This window comes from Mustela lutreola, chromosome X (assembly GCF_030435805.1).
Source record: "Mustela lutreola isolate mMusLut2 chromosome X, mMusLut2.pri, whole genome shotgun sequence".
NCBI lineage: Eukaryota > Metazoa > Chordata > Mammalia > Carnivora > Mustelidae > Mustela > Mustela lutreola.
In genome coordinates, this window is record NC_081308.1 from 61,264,024 (window position 1) to 61,289,807 (window position 25,784).

The window sequence follows — 25,784 nt, forward strand, 5'->3', positions numbered from 1 at the left end:
ATGCAAAGAATTAAACTGGACTACTTACTTACACCATACATACAAATAAACTACAAATCATTAAAAACCTAAATGTGAGACATGAAGCCATAAAAGTCCTAGAAGAGAACACAGGAAGTAATTTCTCTAACATCAGTTATAGCCACATTTTTCTAAGCATGTTTCCTAAGGCAAGGAAAACAAAACTAAAAATAGACTGTTGGGAATACATCAAAATAAAAGGCTTTTCACAGCAAAGGAAACCAAAAAAACAAAAAGGTAACCTACTGAATGGGACATGATATTTGCAAATGATGAATTCAATAAAGGCTTAATATTCAAAATATATAAAAATTTATTCAACTCAACACCAGAAAACCTCACAAATAATCTGATTTAAAAATGAAAGACACTTGAATAAACATTTTTTAAAAGATTTTATTTATTTATTTGACAGACAGAAATCACAAGTAGGCAGAGAGGCAGGCAGAGAGAGAGGAGAAAGTAGTCTCCCTGCTGAGCAGAGAGCCCGATGTGGGGCTTGATCCCAGGACTCTGGGATCATGACCTGAGCCGAAGGCAGAGGCTTTAACCCACTGAGCCACCCAGGCGCCCCAAATAAACATTTTTGTAAAGAGGACATAGAGTTGGCCAAGAGATATATGAAAAGATGTTTCATATCATTATTCATCAGAAAAATGCAAATTAAAACCATAATGAGATATTACCTCACACCTGTCAGAATGGCTAGTATCAAAAAGACAAGTGTTGGCAAGGATATGGAAAAGAAGGAATCTTCATGCACTGTTGGTAGGAATGTAAATTAGTGCAGCCACTCTGGTAAGACTTGTGGAAGTTCCTCAATAAATTAAACATAGGAATACCATACGATCCAGTTATTGCACTACTGGGTATTTACCAAAAGCAAACGAAAACACTAATTTGAAATGATATATGCACCTCTATGCTTATTGCAGCATTATTTAGTAGCCAAGATATTGAAGTGACCTAAGTGTTCTTTGAGATATATGTAGTGAAATGTTACACAACCATAAAAAGGATGAGTTCTTGTCCTCCAAATGGTGTTTTCATATTGCAGGTTACTTAAAGAAAGGGAAGCAAAGCTGTTCCACACTCCTTAAATTGTTCTTTCCTTTCCCATCCTTCCTCCTCCTTTCCTTATTTACAACCTCCATTTTTGAAAAAGAGATGTTGGTAAAGGGTGGGAAAAAGAAATGTGTGGCCCAGCAGACACATTTCTCTTTGCTCTGTGTGTAATTTTAATGAAAATCTAATTGCAAAGGTTTTGTTCATTTTCAAAAAGTACACTTTTCAGATGAACTTATCCAGAACAAACATTGACCATTTTTAGTTCTTTTTGTCCACTGAGCCAAGAAATTCTCTCACAGCAGTCCCGTATCCTCCTTCTTCCTAGCTACAAAAGAGGAGGACATTGCTGCTAATAAGCAAGATAGTGAAGGATAAGAAAAAGAGGTGGAAGGAATAACCAAAGGGGGTAAGGGGAGGAATACTCTTCCTTGGCTAGCTAGATACTAACACGTACTACTCAGTTTACCTGCTTTGTATTCCACTCTTCAGTTTCCTTCAACCCCTTGACATGACATTGCTGACAGAATAGTTTTGTGTCACCTTCCAACTGCCTGAGCCCAAGACTTCCTACCTCAATATTCCATCCATGTCCAATGCCTCATTGTCTGCGGCTTGATTTTCTTTCACTTGAAAACAAAAGCATCCTAACAGATACAGGACACTTTGTGTTTTATATACTTATGTATTTTGATTCTTTTCAATAAACATATATTTCTGTTTTAAGTATTAATAACTACTGTTTAGGGTGCCTGGCTGACTCAGTTGGTTAAGCGACTGCCTTCAACTCAGGTCATGATCCTGGAGTCCTGAGATTGAGTCCCTCATCCGGCTCCCTGATCAGCAGGGAGTCTGCTTCTCCCTCTGACCCTCTCCCCTCTCATGCTCTCTCTCTGAAGTAAATAAATAAAATCTTAAAAAAAATAACTACGGTTTAACTCATAGTCCTTAAGACTCTATAAGGCAGCTATTGTTCTTTTCTCCATTTTATAGATGCTGAGTCTGAGGCACGAAGAGTTTTAGTAACTTGACAAAAGTCAAGTAAAAAGTAAATAAGTAAAAGGTGGAGTTGAGCTTCCTACCCAAGTGTTCTGGTTCCAGAGTTTGCGTTCTTATTCGCTTCACTAAGTTGCCTCTTTTTATAAATGCAAATATAAAAATAAAGAAAAAAGGAAAGTGAAAGCAAAATTCTCCCTTGGCATTCCTACTGCCGCCACCACTATTTTTCAGATGTCCATCATCTTGTGTTTAGACTAGGCATCTTCCTCTCATGCCCTGTCTCACATCCTCTCAGCCCTCCATTCTGCCAGGTTGAACCGATAAGCACTTGTCTATGCTATGCTATATCTCACTTTCTGTCATAGGCCTGTGGAAGAATTGTTGGATGAGTAGTTAGAGATGTAATGAGGCAGAAATAGCAAAGTGTGAATTGTAGAAATCTAGGCAGTGTGTATATGGGGGCAAGCTGCACTATTCTTTCAACTTTTCTATATATTTGGATATTTTCATAGCAAAATTTTGGGGAAAGTATGAAACAACTTGAATAATATGGACAAATGTACAAGTATTAAAAATAAATTATCAAAATATTTCTTTGGTACAAAATTACAATTTGGACTCATGCTAAGGGTGTGAATGTAATTTTATGAATTAAAAAATCAAATGTACGGGGTGCCTGGGTGGCTCAGTGGGTTAAGCCGCTGCCTTCGGCTCGGGTCATGATCTCAGGGTCCTGGGATCGAGCCCCACATCGGGTTCTCTGCTCAGCAAGGAGCCTGCTTCCTCCTCTCTCTCTGCCTGCCTCTCTGCCTGCTTGTCATCTCTCTCTGTCAAATAAATGAAATAAAATTAAAAAAAAAAAAAAAGAAAACTCCCTCTTAAAAAAAAAATCAAATGTAAACTGGTCTATTGAAAATATCCACGATTTGGGGCACCTGGGTGGCTCAGTGTGTTAAAGCCTCTGCCTTCCGCTCAGGTCATGATCCCAGGGTCCTGGGATTGAGTCCCGCATTGGCTCACTGCTCAGCGGGAAGCCTGCTTCCTCCTCTCTGCCTACTTGTGATCTCTGTCTGTCAAATAAATAAACTAAAAAAAAAGAATACCGAGTTTGGCAATTTTGTAAGATATATTTGCATCTAAAAATATAAAATAATTCCTATTTTAGGAGCTTGTCCCTATGCCATCATCTTCCTCTAAAACCTTTCTGAGTTTTTTTCCTTCATAGCGTATTACCTCATATTTAACCTGTACCCTATTAGTTAAATGAAGAAAACTGACATTTTAGACTGAAATAATGCCTAGGTAACCTGAACACTGACTGCCTCAACAATTGTTTTCTGGTCTGTCCTTTTCTTAACCCAGCATCAAGGCCATCCTGAAACCAGTAGCAAAGAGGTCAAGAGATGAGGGTAGGTGGCGGAAGTTGGAGCTTGGGGTTAGGGAGAGATAACTAATTTTGGAGGTTGGCAAGGAAACAAGAGATTATCAACAGCCTCAGGAAAGCCGGAAAGGACTTGGTAACCCAATAACAAGTACCAAAAATCTGGACTGGGTGGAAGTGGGAGGGATACAGTGGGTGGCCAAGCTGGGACTGGGGAATTGTACATAATATTCTCTTGGGGGGAAAAAAATGTTTCAGGGACAGCCTGAGCCCCTCAGTCATTAAGCATATGCCTTTAGCTCAGGTCAAGATGACCCTGTCTTGGGATCAGCCCCACTTGGGCTCCCTGCTCAGCGGGGAGCCTGCTTCTTCCTCTCGCTCTGCCCTGCTACTCCTGCTCTCTCGGCTCTACATCAAATAAGTGAAATCTTTATAAAAAAATGTTTCAGGAAATGTTTCATTTCTACTGTCTCAATTTTAAGATCGCTCCCATCAGTACCTGAGGAAGTACTGAAAATGTGCTGGATCTGAAGAATTATGAGAATATTTAAACCAAAGAAAACCACACAACAAGTCCCCTATACACACACACCCCAACCATTTATTTGAGAATTTCGTCCCACCATATTCCACATTCTTCCTTCTTAAATTTAAGGCTTGATTTCTTTCTAGATTGCCTATACAAAAACATAAAGCACTTTATTGCACACCCATCCCTACCCTGTTAAAAGCGGGGGAAACCCGATATTCACACCACCAAAGGACACTCAAGATATCCTGAATCCTTCTTGCATCAAAAATGACTGTATGTCCTGATCGCATTTTAACCTGGCGCCGAGGTAAAGTGGAGTGAGAAAGACCCAGAATTAGGTAGGGAAAAGAGGTTGGGACACGCCGAGTTTTTGTTTGTTTGTTTTTGGTTTGGTTTTGTTATTCCTACAATAATCATCCTCTTTTAGACATTAAACATTTTTAGTACTTGCTCCAAATCACTTAGCAATTTTAGAAGTTGTAGTGAGATTAACATTTTGGCCAACGTATACAGAGAAGCTAGCTTCACCCCTCCTCAAAGGGGGTGAGGGAGAAATAAAAGTAATCTTGTATAGTTTATAAAAACTGAGAAGTGGAAAAAGGCTGGTAGCGGGGTGAGTGGGGGATGAAGGGAATGCGCCAAGAATCAGAGAAGCAGGAGCGACGGCGGAGGGAGGAGTTGATCGCTTTATTCAGGAGCAGGAAACTGCCAAATTGTTCTGCGGCCTGTGGAGGCGCAGGTTTTTCCGTGAAGTGCTAGCTCTGCGGACCCGCCCTGAGAGCGACAAACGGATGCGCGGGTGCGTTGGATTAAAAGAAAACGCAGACGTGGAGCGATCCCAGGATCGGGGTTGAGTATGAAAAGGGGGGCACGTCTAACGGGACCTGTGGTCCCTAAGAAGCGAAGCGAGGCGCAACAACTCGCCCCTCTCCCGGACACCAGGAGGACGGAGACAGCAACGTGACCGCACTGGCAGCCGCTGTCGGGCGCCTTTCGGTGACGCGAACGCCGCGCGATGACGCGCTGACCAGCCATGGCTTACACGTCTCAGGTTCCGCAAAGGCCTGTGGGAGCGACCCGGGAGAAGGAGGGCCAAGATGGCGAAAGCGGCCGAGTCTTCAGGAGACCCGGGGACAACATCGCCCAGGCCCCTGGTGAGCTTGGGTTCTGAGGCAAAAGGGACTGAGGGTGAGGCAGAGTGCTCTTAAGGAAGTTGGATGATGGGCTTCCTGGCCGGAGAAGGCTGGAACTCCTTCCTCCCGGTAGGCCCGTCCTATACCCCATGCTAGAACCAGTCTCAACATTGCACCTGCTCTTAGGGCTAACCTCTTTACCCTCCTCGTTCCTTTCACGCCTTCTTGTGAAACTCCTATTCACTTTCTTGTCCCATACTCTCAGGGCTTGTCCTCCTCCCGTACATTGTGTGAATGCCGAGCTTTAGGTGATTTCTTAATTATCTTTTTTTTTTTCTGCTGCCCTTCATGTTATCAAGTTCTGTCACTAGTTGTTGTTGGAATAACAGCATTCTTGGATTAATGAGACTGCTTCCCATAGGACCTTATAACTTTATTATTGATTTGTTCAATGACCTCAGTAGTCTTGATTTAATCCCTGTTCTCCGTGTTGCAGCTCCTCGCAGTGCTCTTCATGATGCTATCTCGCTCCTGTCTCTTGTTTCTACACTGGGTACGAATTCCATTGCAAGTACAAGCCCAAAGCCTGGGCGAGTATTACTTACGGACACAGGTTTTGGAGTTAAAATTATCTGGGCTAGAATCACCCGCTCTGCCTCTTATGAGAGTTAGGGCAAGTCATTTCATGGGGAGTGTTTCTTCATCCATAAAATGGATATAAAAATGCCGAAAAGAGTTTTTAGGAAAGTGAAATGATATAATTTCAAGTGTCAAACACAGTGTCATGAACTGAGGAGTGTAATTATTCAATGTTCTGCTCTAAAATCCCTCTTCCCAAATGGTGTTCAGTTTCTTCACAGTTATTTAATAAATGGTACATCCTTTTCCTCTTTTAAATTGGCAAATTAACAAGAGAGGACTGAACTGGGAGTCAGGTGAAATTGCTTCTAGTCCTGGTTCTACTTACTAGCACTATTTTTTCATCTCTTCATTCACTCAACAAGTTATTTATTGAGCATCTATGTTCCAGGCATTCCTTTAGGCACTGGGAATGCAGCAATGAAAGAGAGTGAGTGGGTCCAAGTTGTCATGGAACAATTGTGGCCTTGAGGAAGTCACTCTCAACCCGTTTTCTCATTTGGAAAATGGGATGGTAACTCATCACAGAATTAATGAGATTACTAATGAGCTATTATACACACAGTGTATAGTGACATAGTTACAAGTGCTTAGCTGTTTTTAGTTCCTGTTACACCTCTTTTTTTATGATGTTTCCCCCCGATTAATTTTAGTGGTTCTGGTCATTCATTACTTAATGTCCAATCCAATTCTATTCAGTAATGTTTATTAAACTCCCACAATGCAGTGCATTATGCTAGCTGTTTTAGGGCATACAAATGGTTTGCCCTTATGGTGCCTACAGTCTACTATGACAAATGTACAATGGTAAAATAAGGTAGTAAATCAGAAAGAGTTACACATAAAATATTAACAAAATTTAAAGGGAGTTGCTATTATGTCCACTTTGGGTGACAAAGCAAGCTATGCAGTAGAAGTAATATTTGAAAGGGTGTCAAAGGGTGGGTAGGATTAGAAATTTCAGGTGAGTGTAAGAGCTGTCAATGATCGAGCACCTGCTGTGTGCCAGGATTGTACTAGACATCCTCAGCATTTTTTCTAAACTTCACAGCAACCATTTCACTTAGGTGGTTTTTAAACTGTGTTTTACTTGCAGATGAGGACAGGAGACTCAGAGAGGTTTGATGATTTTCCTAGGGTCTTAGAGCTAGTTAATGACCAGGCCTAAAATTTGAAACTAGGTCTGCTTCTGAAGCCCAGATTATTTCCATTAAGACTACACAACCATCAAGGGTGAGGGTACAGAAGTTGGGAAGTGTTAATGTATTTATAGAACAACAGGTAGATCACTTTATAAAGTACAGGGAAGTCTTAGGAGGTAAGCCTTAAAAAAATAAAGCTACTGATTAGGGAGGCACCATGAAACAGTGGTTAAGAATTTGTGCACTGAGGTCAGATTATCTAAGTTTGATTCTCAGCTCTGTCATTTAACCTCTCCATGCCTCAGTTTCCCCATCTATAGAATGAATATACAGTAATAATTAGCTCATAGGGTTGTTAGGTGGATTAAATGAATTAAGAGATGAAAAACACTTGGTAGAGTGCCTGGCATGTAATGATTATACAATAAGTGTTATTTCTTCTTGACTAGTAAACTTGGAGGTTTAATAGGCAATGAGGAAACTGGGAATTTTTGAGGAGGGAAGGGTTTAAAATCATGAATTTGACAACATAATTGAGAGAGAGTTACCATGAGGAATGTTTGGAATCTAGACCAGCGAAACCAGTAGTTCTAGAACAAGTGATTGCTACCTGCACTATAGCAGTGGTGGAGTCATGAGTACTGGAGATAGCAGGTTCCTTGAGGGTTTGGTGTGCTAGGGAGGCTGTGTCTTGGATCAGAGCTTTTTGAACTATAATGTGCCTAGCAGTCATCTGGGGAATCTTGTGAAGTTGCAGATTCTGATTTGGTAGATCTGAAATGAGACCTAAGATTCTGCATTTCTGACAAGCTTCCAGGTGATACTGCTGCTGCTACTGCTTCCATACCACATTGTGAAAAGCAAGGCTATAGACAAATGGGAGCATACTGATGCCCCTGCACAGAAATACATAAGAGGAGGATGAGGACCCTAAATGTTCACTAATTCACTTTTGGACGTGTTTGGTTTGAGTTATCGGCAGGCCTTCCAATAGGCAGTTTTAAAACCTGGACTTCAGGGCTCAGAAGTCAGGACTAGGTTTAATTAGGAGTCATTTGCATAGAGTTGAGAAGATAGTCTTTGGTAATGCCTATCTTTGTCTGTTTGGAGAGCAGGAAAAAGAGCTGTAATAATGGCTTTAGCCTGAGGTCTGGAAGGATGTTGGTCTCAGGTAAAGGGGCTGGCTGAATAGCACACCAGCAGTCACCCCTCCCCACTTCTTGAAGCCAAGCCTCTTGGTCTGAGCTGGTTTCTGCTTGATGCCCCCCTCCCCACTTACTGACTCTCTTCTCTAGAATTTTGGTCAGTAGTATAACCTATTTGGACTCAGCTGCTCTCTTAAGGCTGCAGTCCCTGCTTTTACTATATCTTTTTGGCCCTGCCTCTATCTGTCCCCTCATTGGTCCAGGCCAGACAGCGAAGTGTACACATGGGTTTCTGTGCACACATGTGCGTACATGTGCAAGAGCCTACCTGCACAAGGAGAAGGGAAGGGACATTGGCTCCAAGTCACCTTTCATCTGCACTGAGAGGCTAATCAGAGAGCAAGGTCCACTAGCTGAGGGCCTAGAAGCCCTGTTTGTTATATGTGGGGCTTGAAGTCCACAGATCCTGGCTCAGCTCTCTGAACCACATCACTAATTCTTCTGAAAAGAGTTACTGAGGAAATGTTGGGATGAGGGATATGATAGGAACCACATGGCACTATAATGACTGCAGTGACTTACAAAAGCAATTACTTGGAGTTAGGCCAAAGTTCACAGGATAAGGGCACAGTCTTCCACAAGACTGCCCTTACTTCAGACACCAGCCACAGGTTTGGATGTTCCCAGGACCACCCTTACTTCTGATCTACTGGCTGTAAATTCAGGGGTTCCCATGATCCCCTTGAGCTCCATACTTCACTAGAATGGTTCATAGAATTCAGGATAGCACTCTGCTTAAAATTATAGTTTCATTATAGCAAAAGGATACAATCCAAACCAGCAAAAGGGGGAGATACATATGGTGAGGCCTAGGAAGGTCTCTAACACAAAGCTTCCTTGTCTTCTCCCTGTGGAGTCAGGACCTTGTACACACTGATACATCAGTCTGTGGCAATAGGCAGAATATTGCCAATCAGGAAAGTGCACTCATGTATCGAGAGTCTTTATTAGTGTTTCTTTCTGTAAGCATGATTGACTAGATTATTGACTCCTCCCGTCCCTGGAGGCCAGGTTTATGTCACTGGAGTCAAAGGTTCAACCCTCTAAACTTGTGTTTTGTCTGTCTGGAATGGTTTGCCCCCATGCTGAGTCATCTCATTAGCATAAAGTGTCTAGGGGCCTACCATGACTCACCTGTTAGCTAAACTGTTAGGGCCCACCATGAGTAACAAAATTAACACTATCATTTAGGAAATTCCAAGGGTTTAGAGGCTACCTTCCAGGAACAGGAGACAAAGGCCAGCCAAATTCTTCGTTATACAAGTGACAAAACTGGAATTAACCCCCTGGGCATCTTGAGCTAGAGCTAACATGTATGTAACCCCGCTGTGAGCCTCCTACTGAGTACTTTATGCATAGTAACACATTTCTTCCCACAACAATCCTGTGATGATGATACTATTCTCTCAGTTTTATAGATGAGGAACTGAGGTATGGAGAGGTCAAGAAACCTGCTCAGTGTCACATAGGTAGTTGGTGATAGAGCTGGATGGCTTCCTACAGCACTCTTAACCAGTACTCTTCAAATGTCATATATCGAGGGCTGACCACGGGCTAGGTGAAATGCTGGTCTTGCCTAAATCTTATGATGGTGTCGTCTCCAAGTGAGGGCAGAGCTGAATTAGGCTTTGAAGCTCATTCCTTCTATACTGCTTTGCCTTCCCTAGCAGTTGCAGACAGCATAAAAACTCAGAGCACCAGTCCTGGAGCCTGAAAGATCAGTGTCATAGTAGTGAGACAATACAGCTTCAAAAGAGTGATTGACATATTAAGTGCTGAAGAATATTCAGAGGGTGAAAGGATCCTTGTACTTCTTGGTTATGAGGTCACTGTTCCAGATCCGTGGGGAAAGTAAAGTTGTGGGAAGGCGAAGTGCCAAATTACAAAGGATTAAGGGAGTGGGTGAGTGCAGAGCAGTTTGATCAGGGAAGAGGAGAGGAAGGAGAGTAATTTGAGAGAATAGCAAAAACAAGAAAGTGATGTATTTAAAAATCCTATTACAGAAGCTTTTAAGTATGTAAATAAAATAAAGAGTGGTACCTTTCAAAATTCTGCCATTTTTATTTCATTTCCCCAACATTTTTTTTCTGGGGTATGATTTTTTTTTTTTTGCTTAATCTTTTTTTAAATTTATTTTTTAAGTTCAAGTATAATTAATGTACAGTGTTATAATAGTCTCAGGTGTACAATATAATAATTCAGCAATTCTGTACACATTTCAGTACTCATCACAATAAATGTACTGTTAATCCCCTTTATCATTTTCACCCATCCCTGCAACCAGCCCCCCCCATCTTGCAACCACAAGTTTGTTCTCTATGTTTAAGAGTCTGTCTGTTTCTTTGGTCTTCCCCCCCTGCTTTGTTCATTTTTTTTTTTGTTGTTGTTTCTTAAATTCCGTGTATGAGTGAAATCATTCGGTACTTGTCTTTCTCTGACTTTTTTTATTTGGCAATACTTATCCTTTAGATCCATCCATGTTGCTGCAAATGACAAGATCTCATTCTTTTTTATGGCTGAATGATATTCCATTGTACATAGACACCACATCTTTATCCATTCATCTATCAAAGGATAGTTGGTATGCTTCCATATCTAGGCTATTGTAAATAAATGCTGCAGTAAACATAGTTCTCAAATTAGTGTTTTTTTTTTTTAAATTTGTAATTTTTTATAAACTTGTAATATATTTTTATCCCCAGGGGTACAGGTCTGTGAATCGCCAGATTTACACACTTCACAGCACTCATCAAAGCACATACCCTTCCCAAAGTCCATAACCCCACCCCCCTTCTCCCAACCTCCCTCCCCCCAGCAACCTTCAGTTTGTTTTGTGAGATTAAGAGTCACTTATGGTTTGTCTCCCTCCCAATCCCATCTTGTTCCATTTATTCTTCTCCTACCCCCTTAAGCCCCCATGTTGCATCACCAATTATTTTTGTTTTTTGAGTAAATACCCAGTAGTGGAATTCCTGGATCCTATGGTAATTCTATTTTTAACATTCTGAGGAACATCCATACTGTTTTCCATTGTGGCTGCACCAGTTTGTATTCCCACCAACAATGCACAAAGCTTCCTTTTTCTTTGGAGTATGATTTCTAACCTGTTTATTTTTAACTAATTTTATACATACAGAAAAATTGCAACAGAGAGTTCCTAGATAGCCCTGATCCCATTTCCTCCAATGTTAACGTTGTACATAACCATAGTATACAGTGATCATAGTAGACAGTGATCAGATCAGAAATTAACATTCGCACAATACTATTAACTAAATCACAGATTTTATTTGAATTATACCAGATTTTCTACTAATGTTCCAGGATCTTATCCAGGGTCTTACATTGCCTTGAGTTGTTATTTTTCCTTAGTTTTATTTGATCTTTAATGGTCTTTTTATTGTCTTTCATGATCTTTTCTGAGTGTTTGTTTATTTATTTATTTGACAGAGATAATAAGAGAGGGAACACAAGCCAGGGGAGAGGAAGAGGGAGAAACAGCCTTCCCACTGAGCAGGGAGCCTGATGCCGGCCTCGATCCTAGGACCCTGGGATTACGACCTGAGCTGAAGGCAGACACTTAATGACTGAGCCACTCAGGCACCCCTTTTCTGAGTGTTTAAAAGCAAATCCCAGACATATCACTTCACCTGTGAATACGTCAGTGTGTTTCTCTAACAGGGAAGGACGTTTTCTTTGTTATCACAATAACAAAACTCATAATTTCTCAGTATCATCTAACCCTTGCTCATCATCTCACAATTTTCTAAAAACATATGTTTTTATAGTTTGCCCAAATCTGGATCCAAACAAAGTCAACAAATTGCTTTTGGATAATAAATCTCTCTTAATATTTAAATGTTCTTCTGTTTTTAATTTAATTTATTTTTTAAAATTCAGTCATTTGTCTTGTAGTCCTCTCCACTTTTCTGTATTTGGCTGATTGTATCCTCATGGTATTTTTACTATGTTCCTCTATCCACATAGTTCCTGTGAACTCTAATAAGACACAGGAGCTGGATTGTATTCAGGTTCATTTCGGATGGAGGAGGGGCAAGAATGAAAACTCAGATGGCCCCTAAAATTAGCAATGTTTACTTTTCAACTATTAAGAAGTTTCAGAGATATAAAAGTACAGTGGTAAAATATGCCCTCATGTCCTAACCTTCAATACTTAATTTATGGCCAATCTTCTTTCTTCTGTAGCCCTATCCATTTCCCTTCTATTATTTTGAAGAACATATCAGGCATCATTACTTTAGTAAATATTCAACATGTTTCTCTAGAAGGAAAGGAGTCTGTTTTTAAAGAACATAACCACAATGCCATTAGTACATCGAAAAAGTTAGTAATTCCCTAATATCAAATATCTTATCAGTGTTCAAATTTCCAGTTACCTTCTAAATGTCATATTTTTATGATTTAAAAATCTGTCCCACTACCTATTTTTATAAATAAGGTTTTATTAATTGTTTATGTCTTGTCTTGGACTGCTTTCATGCCTCAGCAGCAGAGTTGAGTAGTTGCCACACAATCTACATAGCTCTCAGAGCCTGAAACACTTACTTCTGAGGCCCTTTACAGAAAAAGTTTTGTGGCCCTTGCTCTAGGCCATCATCTTTTAGAATAATTTAAAACAAGAAAAAATATTTTTTATATTTATCTTCATTTTAACCATTTCTAGAGATCTTCTTTTCCGGTGTAAATCCAAGTTTCCTTCTGATATCCCATTCCTGACGATCTTTCTTTAACATTTCTTGTAGTGTGTGTCTCAGCTTTTGCTTTAAAAGTACTTTGCCTTCGTTTTGATAGCTGTTTTTCCTGGGTTCGGAATTCTGGATTGACAGTTTTTTTGTAGCATTCTAAAGGTGCTTTCATTTTTTTCTAGCTTGGGTAGTTTTGGGTGAAATGTCTGTTATTTATCTTTGTTCCTCTGAATGCAGTGTCTTTTTTCCTCTGGCTGCCTTCAGGATTTTCTTTATTTTTGGTTTTCAGTAGTTTGATTGTGTCCAAGTTTGTGGATTTTTTGTTTTGTTTTGTCTTTAGGTATTTATCTTGAGTGGTGTTCTCTGGGCTTGAATCTGTCATTTGATGTTTGTCATTATTTTTGGGAAATATTCAGTCATTATCTTTCCAAATACTTCTTCAGACACATTTTCTCTCTTCTGGGATTTCAATTTTTTATTTATATATAAAATCATTTAATATTGACCCACAGCTCTTAGATGCTTATTCTGTTTTCGATTTTGTTTGTTTTTCTAGTTTAATTGAGATAATGATTGACATAATAACACTGTGTAAGTTTCAGGTATACAACAGTGATTTGGTATATTTTTTTCTCTATAAAAATTTCTCTTTTTGTTGTAGTCTGGATAATTTTGACTGACCTATCACTGATTTTTTTCTCTGGCTGTGTTGAATCTGCAAATAAAGCTGTCAGAGGCATTCTTCATCTGTTACTATGTTCATTTATTTCTGGGATTACCATTTGACTTTTACAGTTTCCAACTCTGCAGAAATTCATCATCATTTGTGCATATGCCCTTTCTACTAGAGCCTTTAACATATTAATCATAGTCCTCTTGATTTTATTCTGATAATTCTAAAATCTGGGTCATCTCAGAGTCTGTCTGGTTTTATTGATAGCTGTGTCTCATCATAGTGGGTTGTTTCTTCATTGTAGGGGGGTAATTTTTTTTTATTGAATGCTGGCCATCATGTATAGAAGAGTAGAGACTGCCTGGAAGTGGCACATCTTTTCTGCTATGTTTTTACTGTGGGGATTAGATCAGTCTGGTCAGGGGGTGAACTGTGCTTGGGTTTTTTCCTTGCTATGGGAACCTTCAATGTGTCACCAGCTTCAAATTCTTTTTCTATTACATGGTCCATGGGGTGGGTGCTAGATCATCCCAGTGTTTTACCTAATATTCCTGTTCTATTCTAAGCTTTCTTTTTTTTAAAGATTTTATTTATTTATTTGACAGATAGAGATCACAATTAGGCAGAGAGGCAGGCAGAGAGAGGAGAGGATGCAGGCTCCCCGCCGAGCAGAGAGCCCGATGTGGGGCTTGATCCCAGGACCCAGGGATCATGACCCGAGCTGAAGGCAGAGGATTTAACCCACTGAGCCACCCAGGCGCCCCTATTCTAAGCTTTCTATATTTTCCCTTTGCCCTTGCATAAGATAGTGGTTCTTCCTTCGACCTCTAGCCCCTCCCCTAGCAGTAGACTGCTGTTTGTTTTGATGCCCTACTTATTGCCTGGGAGGAGGGACTCCTTGCTGTCTTGGTCCAGGCTTTGTCTTAGGTAGTCCCTGTATCCCTGTGTCTCCTGAGTGGGACTTTGTCAGTGATTGTGTTTCTCCCCCAGTCGAAGGAGACTGTAGTGGTCTGGCCTCAGGCTGTTTTCCTATCCCTCCCCCAGGAGTAGAGAGATTTGTCTTTTCTCTTTCGCCAGTTGCAGTGGGTCTTCACCTGTTCCCTGGAGATAGCAGAGTTCCCCCAGTTGCTCTAAGGATCTTGTTCTGTAGGGGAGAAGGGTCCAAGCAGGGCTCTTTGCTTTTCTCAGAATTGGCAGCTGCTCCCTTCGCCAAAACCTAGACCTAGTGGAAGTCTGTGGAGAAGACTCTTTAGGTGGGTGTGAAATTCCCTTGTGTCTGATGCTTCCAGGGCCTCTGTGCCGTCGTACAAGTCCATGCTTGGCCTTTAGCAGTTCATTTTCACTTTTAGCAGAATTCTTAAACATCTGTGTGGTGCACAGCGTCATTCTCTGTGTTGTGCTACAGTGTGCAAAGTAGTTCCCATGTCCTATGTTTTCCTGAAAGCACCTTTTTTTAAATTTAATTTTTTAAATTTTTTTATAAACAAATAATGTATTATTAGCCCCAGGAGAATAGGTCGTTCAATCGCCAGGTTTACACACTTCATAGCACTCACCATAGCACATACCCTCTCCAATGTCCATAACGCCACCACCCTCTCCCTACCTCCCTCCTCCCGGCCACCCTCAGTTTGTTTTGTGAAATTAAGAGTCTCTTATGGTTTGTCTCCCTCCCAATCCCATCTTGTTTCACTTATTCTTTTCCTAACCCCCAGACCCTCCACGTTGCATCTCCACTTTCTCATGTCAAGGAGATCATATGATAGTTGTCTTTCTCTGATTGACTTATTTTGCTAAGGATAATACCCTCTCGTTCCATCCACGTCGTCACAAATGGCAAGATTTCATTTCTTTTTTTTTTTCTTAAGACTTTATTTATTTATTTGACAGAGATCACAAGTAGTCAGAGAAGCAGGCAGAGAGACAGAGGAGAAAGCAGGCTCCCTGCTGAGCAGAGAGCCCGATGCGGGGCTTGATCCCAGGACCCTGGGATCATGACCTGAGCTGAAGGCAGAGGCTTTAACCCACTGAGCCACCCAGGTGCCCCAGATTTCATTTCTTTTGATGGCTGCATAGTATTCCACTGTATATATATACAACATCTTCTTTATCCATTCATCTGTTGATGGACATCTAGATACTTTCCATAGTTTGGTTATTGTGAACATTGCTGCTATAAACATTCGGGTGCACGTGCCCCTTCAGATCACTACATTTATACCTTTAGGGTAAATACCCAGTAGTGCAATTGCTGGGTAATAAGGTAGCTCTATTTTCAACTTTTTGAGGAACCTCCATGCTGTTTTCCAGAGTGGTTGCACCAGCCAACAGTGTAGGAGGGTTCCCCTTTCTCCCCATCCTCGCCAGCATCTGTCATTTCCTGAATGGTTAATTTTAGCCATTCTGACTGGTGTGAGGTGGTATCTCATTGTGGTTTTGATTTGTATTTCCCTGATGCCAAGTGATGTGGACTACTTTTTCATGTGTCTGTTGGCCATCTGGATGTCTTCTTTGCAGAAATGTCTATTCATGTCCACTGCCAATTTCTTGATGAGGCTATTTGTTTATTTATTTGGGTCCTTTCTCTTCTCTTTTCGATAAGTCTGACCAGGGGTTTATCAGTTTTTAATTCTTTCAAAGAACCATCTCCTAGTTTTGTTGACTTATTCTGTTGTGTTTTTTTGGTTTCTATTTCATTGATTTCTGCTCTGATCTTTACTATTTCTCTTCTTCTGCTGGGCTTAGACTTTCTTTGTTGTTCTTTCTCTAGCTCCTTTAGGTATTGGGTTAGGTTGTGTATTTGAGACCTTTCTTATTTGTTGAGAAATGTTTGTATTGCTATATATTTTCCTCTCAGGACTGTCTTTGCTGTGTCTCACAGATTTTGAAACATTGTCTTTTCATTATCATTTGTTTCCATGAATTTTTTCAATTCCTCTTTAATTTCCTGATTGAACCTTTCATTCTTTGGAAGGATGCTGTTTAGTCTCCGTGTATTTGGATTCTTTCCAAATTTCCTCTTGTGATTGAGTTCTAGCTTCAGAGCATTGTGGACTGAAAATATGCAGGGAATGATCCCAATCTTTTGGTACCCGTTGAGACCTGATTTGTGACCCAGGATGTCATCCATTCTGCAGAATGTTCCATGTGCACTAGAGAAGAATGTGTATTCTGTTGCTTTGGGATGGAATGTGCTGAAGTTATCTGTGATGTCCATCTGGTTCAGTGTCATTTAAGGCCTTTATTTCCTTGTTGCTCTTTTCCTTGGATGATCTGTCCATTTCAGTGAGGGGATTGTTAAAGTCCCCTACTATTATTGTATTATTGTCAATGTGTTTCTTTGATTTTATTAATTGGTTTATATAGTTGGCTGCTCCCATGGTAGTGGCATAGATATTTAAAATTGTTAGATCTTTTTGTTGGACAAACCCTTTGAGTATGATATAGTGTCCTGCCTCCTCTCTTATAGTCTTTGGCTTAAAATCTAACTGATCTGATATAAGGATTGCCACCCCAGCTTTCTTTTCATGTCCATTAGCATGGTAAATTGTTTTCCACCCCCTCACTTTAAATCTGGAAGTGTCTTTGGGTCTAAAATGAGTTTCTTGTGGGCAGCATATTGATGGGTTTTGTTTTTGTTATCCATTCTGATACCCTATGTCTTTTGATGGGGCATTTAGCCCATTTACATTCAAGGTAACTATTGAGAGATGTGAATTTATTGCCATTGTTGCCTGTAAGGTGACGATTACTGTATATTGTCTCTGTTCCTTTCTGATCTATTACTTCTAGGCTCTCTCTTTGCTTAGAGGACCCCTTTCAATATTTCCTTTAGAGCTGGTATGGTGTTTGCAAATTCTTTCAGTTTTTGTTTGTCCTGGAAGCTTTTTATCTCTCCTTCTATTTTCAATGGTAGCCTAGCTGGATAGAGTATTCTTGGCTTCATGTTTTTCTCATTTAGTGCTCTGAATATATCATGCCAGTTCTTTCTGGCCTGCGAGGTCTCTGTGGATAAGTCTGCTGCCAATCTAATATTTTTACCATTGTATGTTACAGACTTCTTGTCCCAGGCTGCTTTCAGGATTTTTTCTTTGTCGCTAAGACTTGTAAATTTTACTATTAGATGACGGGATGTGGACCTATTCTTACTGATTTTGAGGGATGTTCTCTGCATCTCCTGGATTTTGATGCTTGTTCCCTTTGCTGTATTAGGGAAATTCTCTACAATAATTCTCTCCAATATACCTTCTGCTCCCCCTCTCTTCTTCTGGAATCCCAATTATTCTGATGTTGTTTTGTCTTATGGTATCACTTTTCTCTTGAATTCTCTCCTCGTGGTCCAGTAGCTGTTTGTCTCTCTTTTGCTCAGCTTCTTTATTCTCTGTCATTTGGTCTTCTATATCACTAATTCTTTCTTCTGCCTCATTTCTCCTAGCAGTAAGAGCCTTCATTTTTTAATTATACCTCATTAATAGCTTCTTTGATTTCAATTTGGTTAGATTTTAGTTCTTTTATTTCTCCAGAAAGGGCTTTTATTTCTCCGGTAGGGTTCCTCTGATATCTTCCATACCTTTTTCAAGCCCAGCTAGAACCTTGAGAATCATCATTTTGAACTCTAGATCTGACATATTACCAATGTCCATATTAATTAGGTCCCTAGCCATTGGTACTGCCTCTTGTTCTTTTTTTTGTGGTGAGTTTTTCTGCCTTGTCATTCTGTCCAGATAATATATGAAGGAGCAGATAAAATACTAAAAGGGTGGCAAAGACCCTATGAAAATGTGCTTTAACCAAATCAGAAGAGACCCCAAATTGTTGGGGGGGAGAAAGGGGGGTAAAAAGAAGTTCAGGAAAAAAAAATTAAAAAGGAAAACAAGTAAAGAAACAATATAAAAAATAGTGTGTATATATATATATATATATATATATATATATATATATATAAAATACTGGTGACTAAAACAGGGTCACCCATTTAATTTTGGGAGTATTTTGGTCTCTCAGAAGAAACTGCCTCTCAAAATTTTAAAAATGAAAAATGTATATAAGGGCAAACATAATGAAGGGATGGAATATGACTATAAAGATGAAAAAAAACCTTTTTTTTTGTATTTCTGAAAAAGGAGTTGATAACGTAAGTAGGTTGGGAGAATAAAGAAAAAGAAAGTGGAGAGAATTTTCTTGGACTGGAGACTAGAACAAGCCCGGTGCTAGATTTAGGGTGTATTTTGATCTATTAGAAGAAGTTGTGCCCCAAATTTTTTAGAAGAAAAAACGCTATGTGTATACAAAAATAAAGTTAGATACAATGAAGGATAAAAGATGACTATAATTATGAAGGTTCAAAAAATTATTTTTTTAATGAAAGGTGTTGTTAAGATAAACTAGTTTAAAAAACATTAAAAGAGGAAAGGGTAACAGTTAAAAAAAATTAGCAGCAGAAAAAAACAATTAAAAAATATTAAGTTTGCAAGACTAAAGAATCATGGGGAGAAAGCCATGAATTCCATGCTTTACTTTCTCCTCCTCTGGAATTCTGCTGTTCTCCTTGGTAAGTGAACTTGGTCCTGGCTGGATTTCTTGTTGATCCTCTGGGGGAGGGGCCTGTTGTAGTGATTCTCAGGTGTCTTTGCCCAAGGCTGAATTGCACCACCCTTTCCAGGGGCCAGGTTAAGTAAGCTGCTCGGGTTCGCTTTCAGGAGCTTTTGTTCCCTGAATGTTCAGGAGGATGGGAATGAAAATGGGCATCTCCCAGTCTCCGGCCTGGAGGAGCCAAGAGCTCAGGGCCCCACTCCTCAGTGCATCCTCAGAGAAAAGCGCTCAATTACTCCTGTCTCCCTGTCCTCTGGCTGCACTCCAAGCTCACCCAGCCTGTGACCAAGCATCTCTGTCCCTGGCACACAGCTCTGCCTGGGGTCTCTGAACTGCAGCTGCCTGAGCTCTTCCAGGGGGGGGTCTCCCCGGATCTTGTGGGGACCCCACTCACAGAGCAGTGGCCTGTGCCACGGATTGGGTTCGAGGTAACCCCGAGTTGAGAGCTCACTCCTCAGCTTCGTCTCTGTAGCTGGCTTCCCTGCTCTAATACCTGTGAGCTCTGAGAGACTTAGACACCCCCGATCCTTCTGTGACCCTCTGGGAGCAGAGGGCACACTGTCCCTGTGTGGGCTTCACCCCAGTTTAGCCTCTGGAGTGATGTCCCTCAGTGGAGCAGACTTTTTTTAAAAGTCCGGATTTTTTGCTCTGTTGCTCCGCCACTTGCCAGGATCTGGCCCCTCCACCCTATGGTCTATCTTCCTGTTACTTTGGATTCACTTCTCTGCCCATTCTACCTTTCAAATATAGTCGATTTTCTTTTTCTAGAATTGTTGCTCTTCTTCTCTTCGATCTCCTCTTGGATTTGTAGGTGTTTGGAATGATTTGGTAAGCTATCTAGCTGATCTCCTGCTACCTGATGTCGTCTCAGCCTGCTACTTCTCCGCCATCTTGACTCCTCCCCTCTGGAAGCACCTTTCTTTCCTTGAATTTTATGCAGGCTGCTTGGTTGCCCTACAACCTTAACTCTTTGATGGGTTCAAGAAAAGTTGTGATTTTGTAGTTCATCTAACTTTTTCTCATTCTGTTGGCAGGGTAGGGGGAACATTATTCTTTCCAGCTCTCCACATCCTAATCACAAGTCAAATTATAGTGTTTTAAAGCCACTTGAAATAGTTGCTCTCTGTGTGGTTGTGAATATTTAATTCCTCATACCATAGGTTCATTTATTTTATTTTTCTTTTAGTTTTAAGGACTTCTTTTAAGTTTTAATTTTGTTTCATAGTTATGTGAACTATTTATATGATTTCAAGTCATATACATGGAACAACTTGTATTTGAAAAAGCCTAGCCTCTTTCCCTGTCTCCTCTACCTTATCCCTCCCTTTCTTTAATAGGAGACCTCTTTTTTTAAAAATCATATGACTTACATTACACTGCATGATTTATTTCTTTCACATTTCTTACATTTAAAAGATAACATTCGGGATGCCTGGGTGGCTCAGTTGGTGAAGCATCCGCCTTTGGCTCAGGTCATGATCCTAGGGTCTGGCGATCGAGTCCCACAACAAGCTCCTTGCTCCACAGGGAGTTTGCTTCTTCCTCTCCCTCTGCTCCTCATGCTCTTTCTTTGTCAAATAAATAAAGTCTTAAAAATAACGTTCAGGTGTGAGAGTGTGTATTTGTATTCTCTCCTTTCTTAGATAAATGGTAGCATATTTTACAAACTTTTCTCCACATTCCTTTTTTATTTAACACTCCATAAATAGTACTTTGAAGATACTCCCATTTCTTTTACAGCTGCATAGAGCTCTGTTATGTCCATATCCCATACTTTATTCAAGTAATCCTCTATTAGTGGGCATATGGGTTATTCTCGGGTTTTTGCTTTTATAAGTAGTGTTAATAAGTAGCTTTGAGTATATGTGTTTTTGCCCTTTGTCTTTAGACTCCTAAAAGTGGCATTGCTTAGTCAATGAGTGATCCATGTATAAATTTTGCTAGACATTGCCAGATTCATCTTCGTAGACTGTAGTATTATTTTTCATTCCCACCAGATGTGTGTGAATACTTCATTCCCAGAGTATGTTGTCATACTGTTGTATTTTTGTCAGTCTTAACAGGGAAAAACATTTATTACAAGTAGCTTTAATTTGCATTTCTTATTAAAAGTGTGTTTGAGAAGTTATTTTTCATAAGTTCTTTGAGCAACTTTATTCTCCCTAAAATTTCAGTGTACTGTCTTGTACTTTATTTACCTGCAACTGCTACCCTTTAAATATTGTGCCTGTTGGGACAATATCCATGTGAGAAGGGATTATTTTCTTAGGGACTTGAAGATTTCAGAGTTTTAGTTATACTAATAAAATTTGGCATTTGAACATAAGAGTTTATGAGCTTGCAATCTCACAATTCACTTGGGAAATGTTACTTGATCTGGTTTGCTAGGTAACCTGCTAGAAAGAGTAGAGATGAGAATTTATTTTGATATTTCCTTGTTCTTCCCAGTTTCCCGTTAGGCTTCACTTCATGCTACTTTGTAGCCGGCAGAGGCCACCAGAGCCTACCACAGAGCAAAAGAGCTACAGAATTGTGGCTGTGTGAAGATGCAATTCCCAAAAGGTTGTTTTCAGATAACTTTGCAATCTTGCTAACTTGTGCCATGTGAAGGTTTCATGCTTGAAAGAAAGCAAATATTTGAGAGCAAGAAAGTGTCTATGCCGTTTACTTTGTAATTTTTTCTATCATGTGCCATCTCCTTATTTAAGTTAAAAGAAAAAACCATTTGAGAATTTTAGTTGAACACATTGCGTAATGTCTGGTAAACTAATACCTTACTTTAAAAACTGTGTAACACCCCATGAAAAGACATAGTCTCTACTCACTAGGAAATGATGTCTTTGAAAAATGCTGCAGTTGATTACAGACTTTAATTTTTTTCCCCAACTCTTCTCAGTTTGCAGGCCTTTCTGATATATCGATCTCACAAGACATCCCTGTGGAAGGAGAAATCACCATTCCTATGAGATCTCATATTCGGGAATTTGACAGCTCCACATTAAATGAATCTGTTCAGAATACCATTGTAAGTTAGCCTAGCTGAGAGAACTTCTGTTCAGTATCATGGGACTAAGTAACTATAGGATTTTTTGGTTTGGCTCACTGATTTTCAGTATATCTTATTTATTGAAATTTAAGATTTTCCCCTAGAGAATAACTCGTACAGCCTTTTTGGAGAGCAATTTGGCTGTAATGAGTATTAAGAATCTTACAATGTTCGAATATTTTTAAGCTGGTCATTCTGCTCCACATAGGGTATATGGAATTTAAAAAAATATATTTTTCAAAATACAGAAGAATATTAATATACAAAGATGTTTATTACAGCATTCCTTATAATAAGGGTAAATTGAACAACAGAAGGGATTTCAGTTAAGTAAATTGTGTTATATCTATGGGATGGAATACTAAACATTTGTTAATATATTCATAAAGAACTATTAATTACATGAATAAATTGATAGGTGAAAAAATTAGGACAGAATTATCTCAACTATATTTGACAGGTTATATTTATATTGCTGTACTCTTTTACAAATGTCTAGATTTTTTAAAAGTTTTATTTATTTATTTTTTGAAAGAGAGAGGAGATTGAACAGGGTGGGGGAGAGGGAGAGTGAGAAGGAGAAGCAGACACCCTGCTGAGCAGGAAGCCCAACAGGGGGCTTGATCCCAGGACTGTAAGATCATTACCTGAGCCACCCAGGTGCGCCTCAGCTGTCTTGATCTTTAAAAATCTTGCTTCTAGGATTCATTTACCAGTTAAATTGGGAATGTTGGAAATTAATTTGTTTTATTCTGTATAATATGGTTGTTAGGGAGCAGGCTCATTGGCCCTTAGGACTTCATCAGTTATGAACTGAAAGTCAGATGCCATGTGTTGCAGAGTAGATTTTAATAGTTACATTATTTTAGTTTCTTTAAGTAACATATTGGTACAGCTGTGTTTCTCCTTTACAGAGCTTTAAAAATCAAAACAGAACAGGTGTATGTGGTAAAGAGTTAAATGTTGGCTTAAGGACTTAATTAAAAAGTTAATAGAGCACTGAGTAGTATATAAGACTGATGAATCACTGACCTCTAACTCTGAAATGATTATGCATTTTATATTAATTAATTGAATTTAAGTAAATTTTTTAAAAGTTAGTAGAAATACATTACCTTTCTGTTTGTATAGTGAAGGTGTTAAACTGACATTGTAGTTCCCAAATTCAGTGAACCTAGGAGGTTAAAATAAATTTGAGCAAATTAAGTGAGGGGACTACTTCGTAACTTGGTCAGGACACTACAAGTTGCTTATGTCTTTCAGATGCGTGATCTAAAAGCTGTTGGGAAAAAATTCATGCATGTTTTGTACCCAAGGAAAAGTAATACTCTGTTGAGAGATTGTAAGTATATAGTTTTTTGAGGATTTGCTGTTTTTCAATGTACCTTATCAAATACGTTATGTGGCTACATTTCTGTGATAAGAAAACTGGCATTTTGCAAAATGAAAAATATATAAAAGAATATGTAAATGAACGTTTTGGAAGAATTTAAACATTTAGAATTGAATTTCAGAGATTGGAAGATTTTGTGTAATGTATCATCTTCAATAAATATAGACAGTATATCTTTTTTTGTTTGCTTTTGTTTTTGTTTTATTAATTATTTTTATTAAAGTATAATGTATTATTTGTCCCAGGGGAACAGGTCTGTGAATCATCAGGCTTGCACACTTCACAGTACACACCAAATCACATACCCTCCCTAATGTCCATAACCCAGCCACCTTCTCCATACCTCCTGCCCCCCTAGCAACCCTCAGTTTGTTTCATGAGATTTAGAGTCTCTTATGTTTTGTCTCCCTCCCAATCCCATCTTGTTTCGTTTTCCTTTCCCTAACCACAAATCCCCCCCATTCTGCCTCTCAAATTCCTCATATCAAAGAGATCACATGATAATTGCCTTTCTCTGATTGACTTACTTCGCTCAGCATAATACCCTCTAACTCCATTCACATTGTTGCAAATGGCAAGATTTCATTTCTTTTGATGGCTGCATAGTATTCCATTGTGCATATATACCACATCTTTATCCATTCATCTGTTGATGGACATCTAGGTTCTTTCCATAATATGGCTATTGTGGACACTGCTGCTATGAACATTCATGTGCACATGCCCTTTCAAAATCACTACATTTGTATTTTTAGGGTAAATACCCAGTAGTGCGATTACTGGGTCATAGGGTAGCTTTATTTCTAATTTTTTGAGTAACCTCCATGCTGTTTTCCATAGTGGTTGTACCAGATTGCATTCCAACCAACAATATAGGAGGGTTCCCCTTTCTCCCCATCCTCGCCAGCATCTGTCATTTCCTGAATGGTTAATTTTACCCATTCTGACTGGTGTGAGGTGGTATCTCATTGTGGTTTTGATTTGTATTTCCCTGATGCCGAGTGATGGTGAGCATTTTTCCATGTGTCTGTTGGCCATCTGGATGTCTTCTTTGCAGAAATGTCTATTCATGTCCACTGCCCATTTCTTGATTAGGCTATTTGTTCTTTGGGTGTTGAGTTTGATAAGTTCTTTATAGATTTTGGATACTAGCCCTTTATCTGATATGTCGTTTGCAAATATCTTCTCCCATTCTGTCCGTTTTCTTTTGGTTTTGTTAACTGTTTCTTTGCTGTGCAAAACCTTTTGACCTTGATGAAGTCCCAAGAATTCATCTTTGCCCTTGCTTCCCTTGCCTTCGGCAATGTCTCTAGGATGAAGTTGCTGCGGCTGAGGTCGAAGAGGTTGCTGCCTGTGTTCTCCTCAAGGATTTTGATGGATTCCTTTCTCACATTGAGGTCCTTCATCCATTTTGAGTCTGTTTTCGTGTGTGGTGTAAGGAAATGGTCCAATTTCATTTTTCTGCTTGTGGCTGCCCAATTTTCCCAACACCATTTGTTGAAGAGACTGTCTCTTTTCCATTGGACATTCTTTCCTGCTTTGTTGAAGATTAGTTGACCATAGAGTTGAGGATCTATTTCTGGGCTCTCTGTTCTGTTCCATTGATCTATGTGTCTGTTTTTGTGCCAGTACCATACTCTCTTGATGATGACAGCTTTGTAATAGAGGCTTGAAGTCTGGAATTGTGATGTCACCAACTTTGGTTTTCTTTTTCTATATTCCTTTGGCTATTTGAGGTCTTTTCTGGTTCCATGTAAATTTTAGGATTATTTGTTCCATTTCTTTGAAAAAGTTGATGGTATTTTGATAGGGATTGCATTATATGTGTAGATTGCTTTAGGTAGCATAAACATTGTCACAGTATTTGTTCTTCCAATTCATGAGCATGGAACGTTTTTCCATTTCTTTGTGTCTTCCTCAATTTCTTTCATGAGTACACTATAGTATTCTGAGTATAGATTCTTTGCCTCTTTGGTTAGGTTTATTCCTACGTATCTTATGGTTTTGGGTGCAATTGTAAATGGGATTGACTCCTTAGTTTCTCTTTCTTCTGTCTTGCTGTTGGTGTATAGAAACGCAACTGATTTCTGAGCATTGATTTTATATCCTGACACTTTACTGAATTTCTGTACAAGTTCTAGCAGTTTTGGAGTGGAGCCTTTTGGGTTTTCCACATATAGTATCATATCATCTGCAAAGAGTGATGATTTGACTTCTTCTTTGCCGATTTGGATGCCTTTAATTTTTGTTGTTGTTG

At 39.4% G+C, this 25,784-nt stretch overlaps 1 protein-coding gene across 1 annotated transcript in view; it reads left to right on the forward strand.

Moving 5' to 3' along the window:
* The first annotated feature begins 4,996 nt into the window (after positions 1-4,996).
* Positions 4,997-25,784, forward strand: part of YIPF6 (Yip1 domain family member 6) — a 38,208-nt gene continuing 17,420 nt past the window's right edge. Inside the window, exons 1-3 of the mRNA XM_059157075.1 lie at positions 4,997-5,152; positions 21,985-22,113; positions 23,398-23,476. Of these exons, the coding sequence (XP_059013058.1) occupies positions 5,096-5,152; positions 21,985-22,113; positions 23,398-23,476 (265 nt within the window). The 5' untranslated portion in view covers positions 4,997-5,095. The remainder of the gene's footprint in view (positions 5,153-21,984; positions 22,114-23,397; positions 23,477-25,784) is intronic.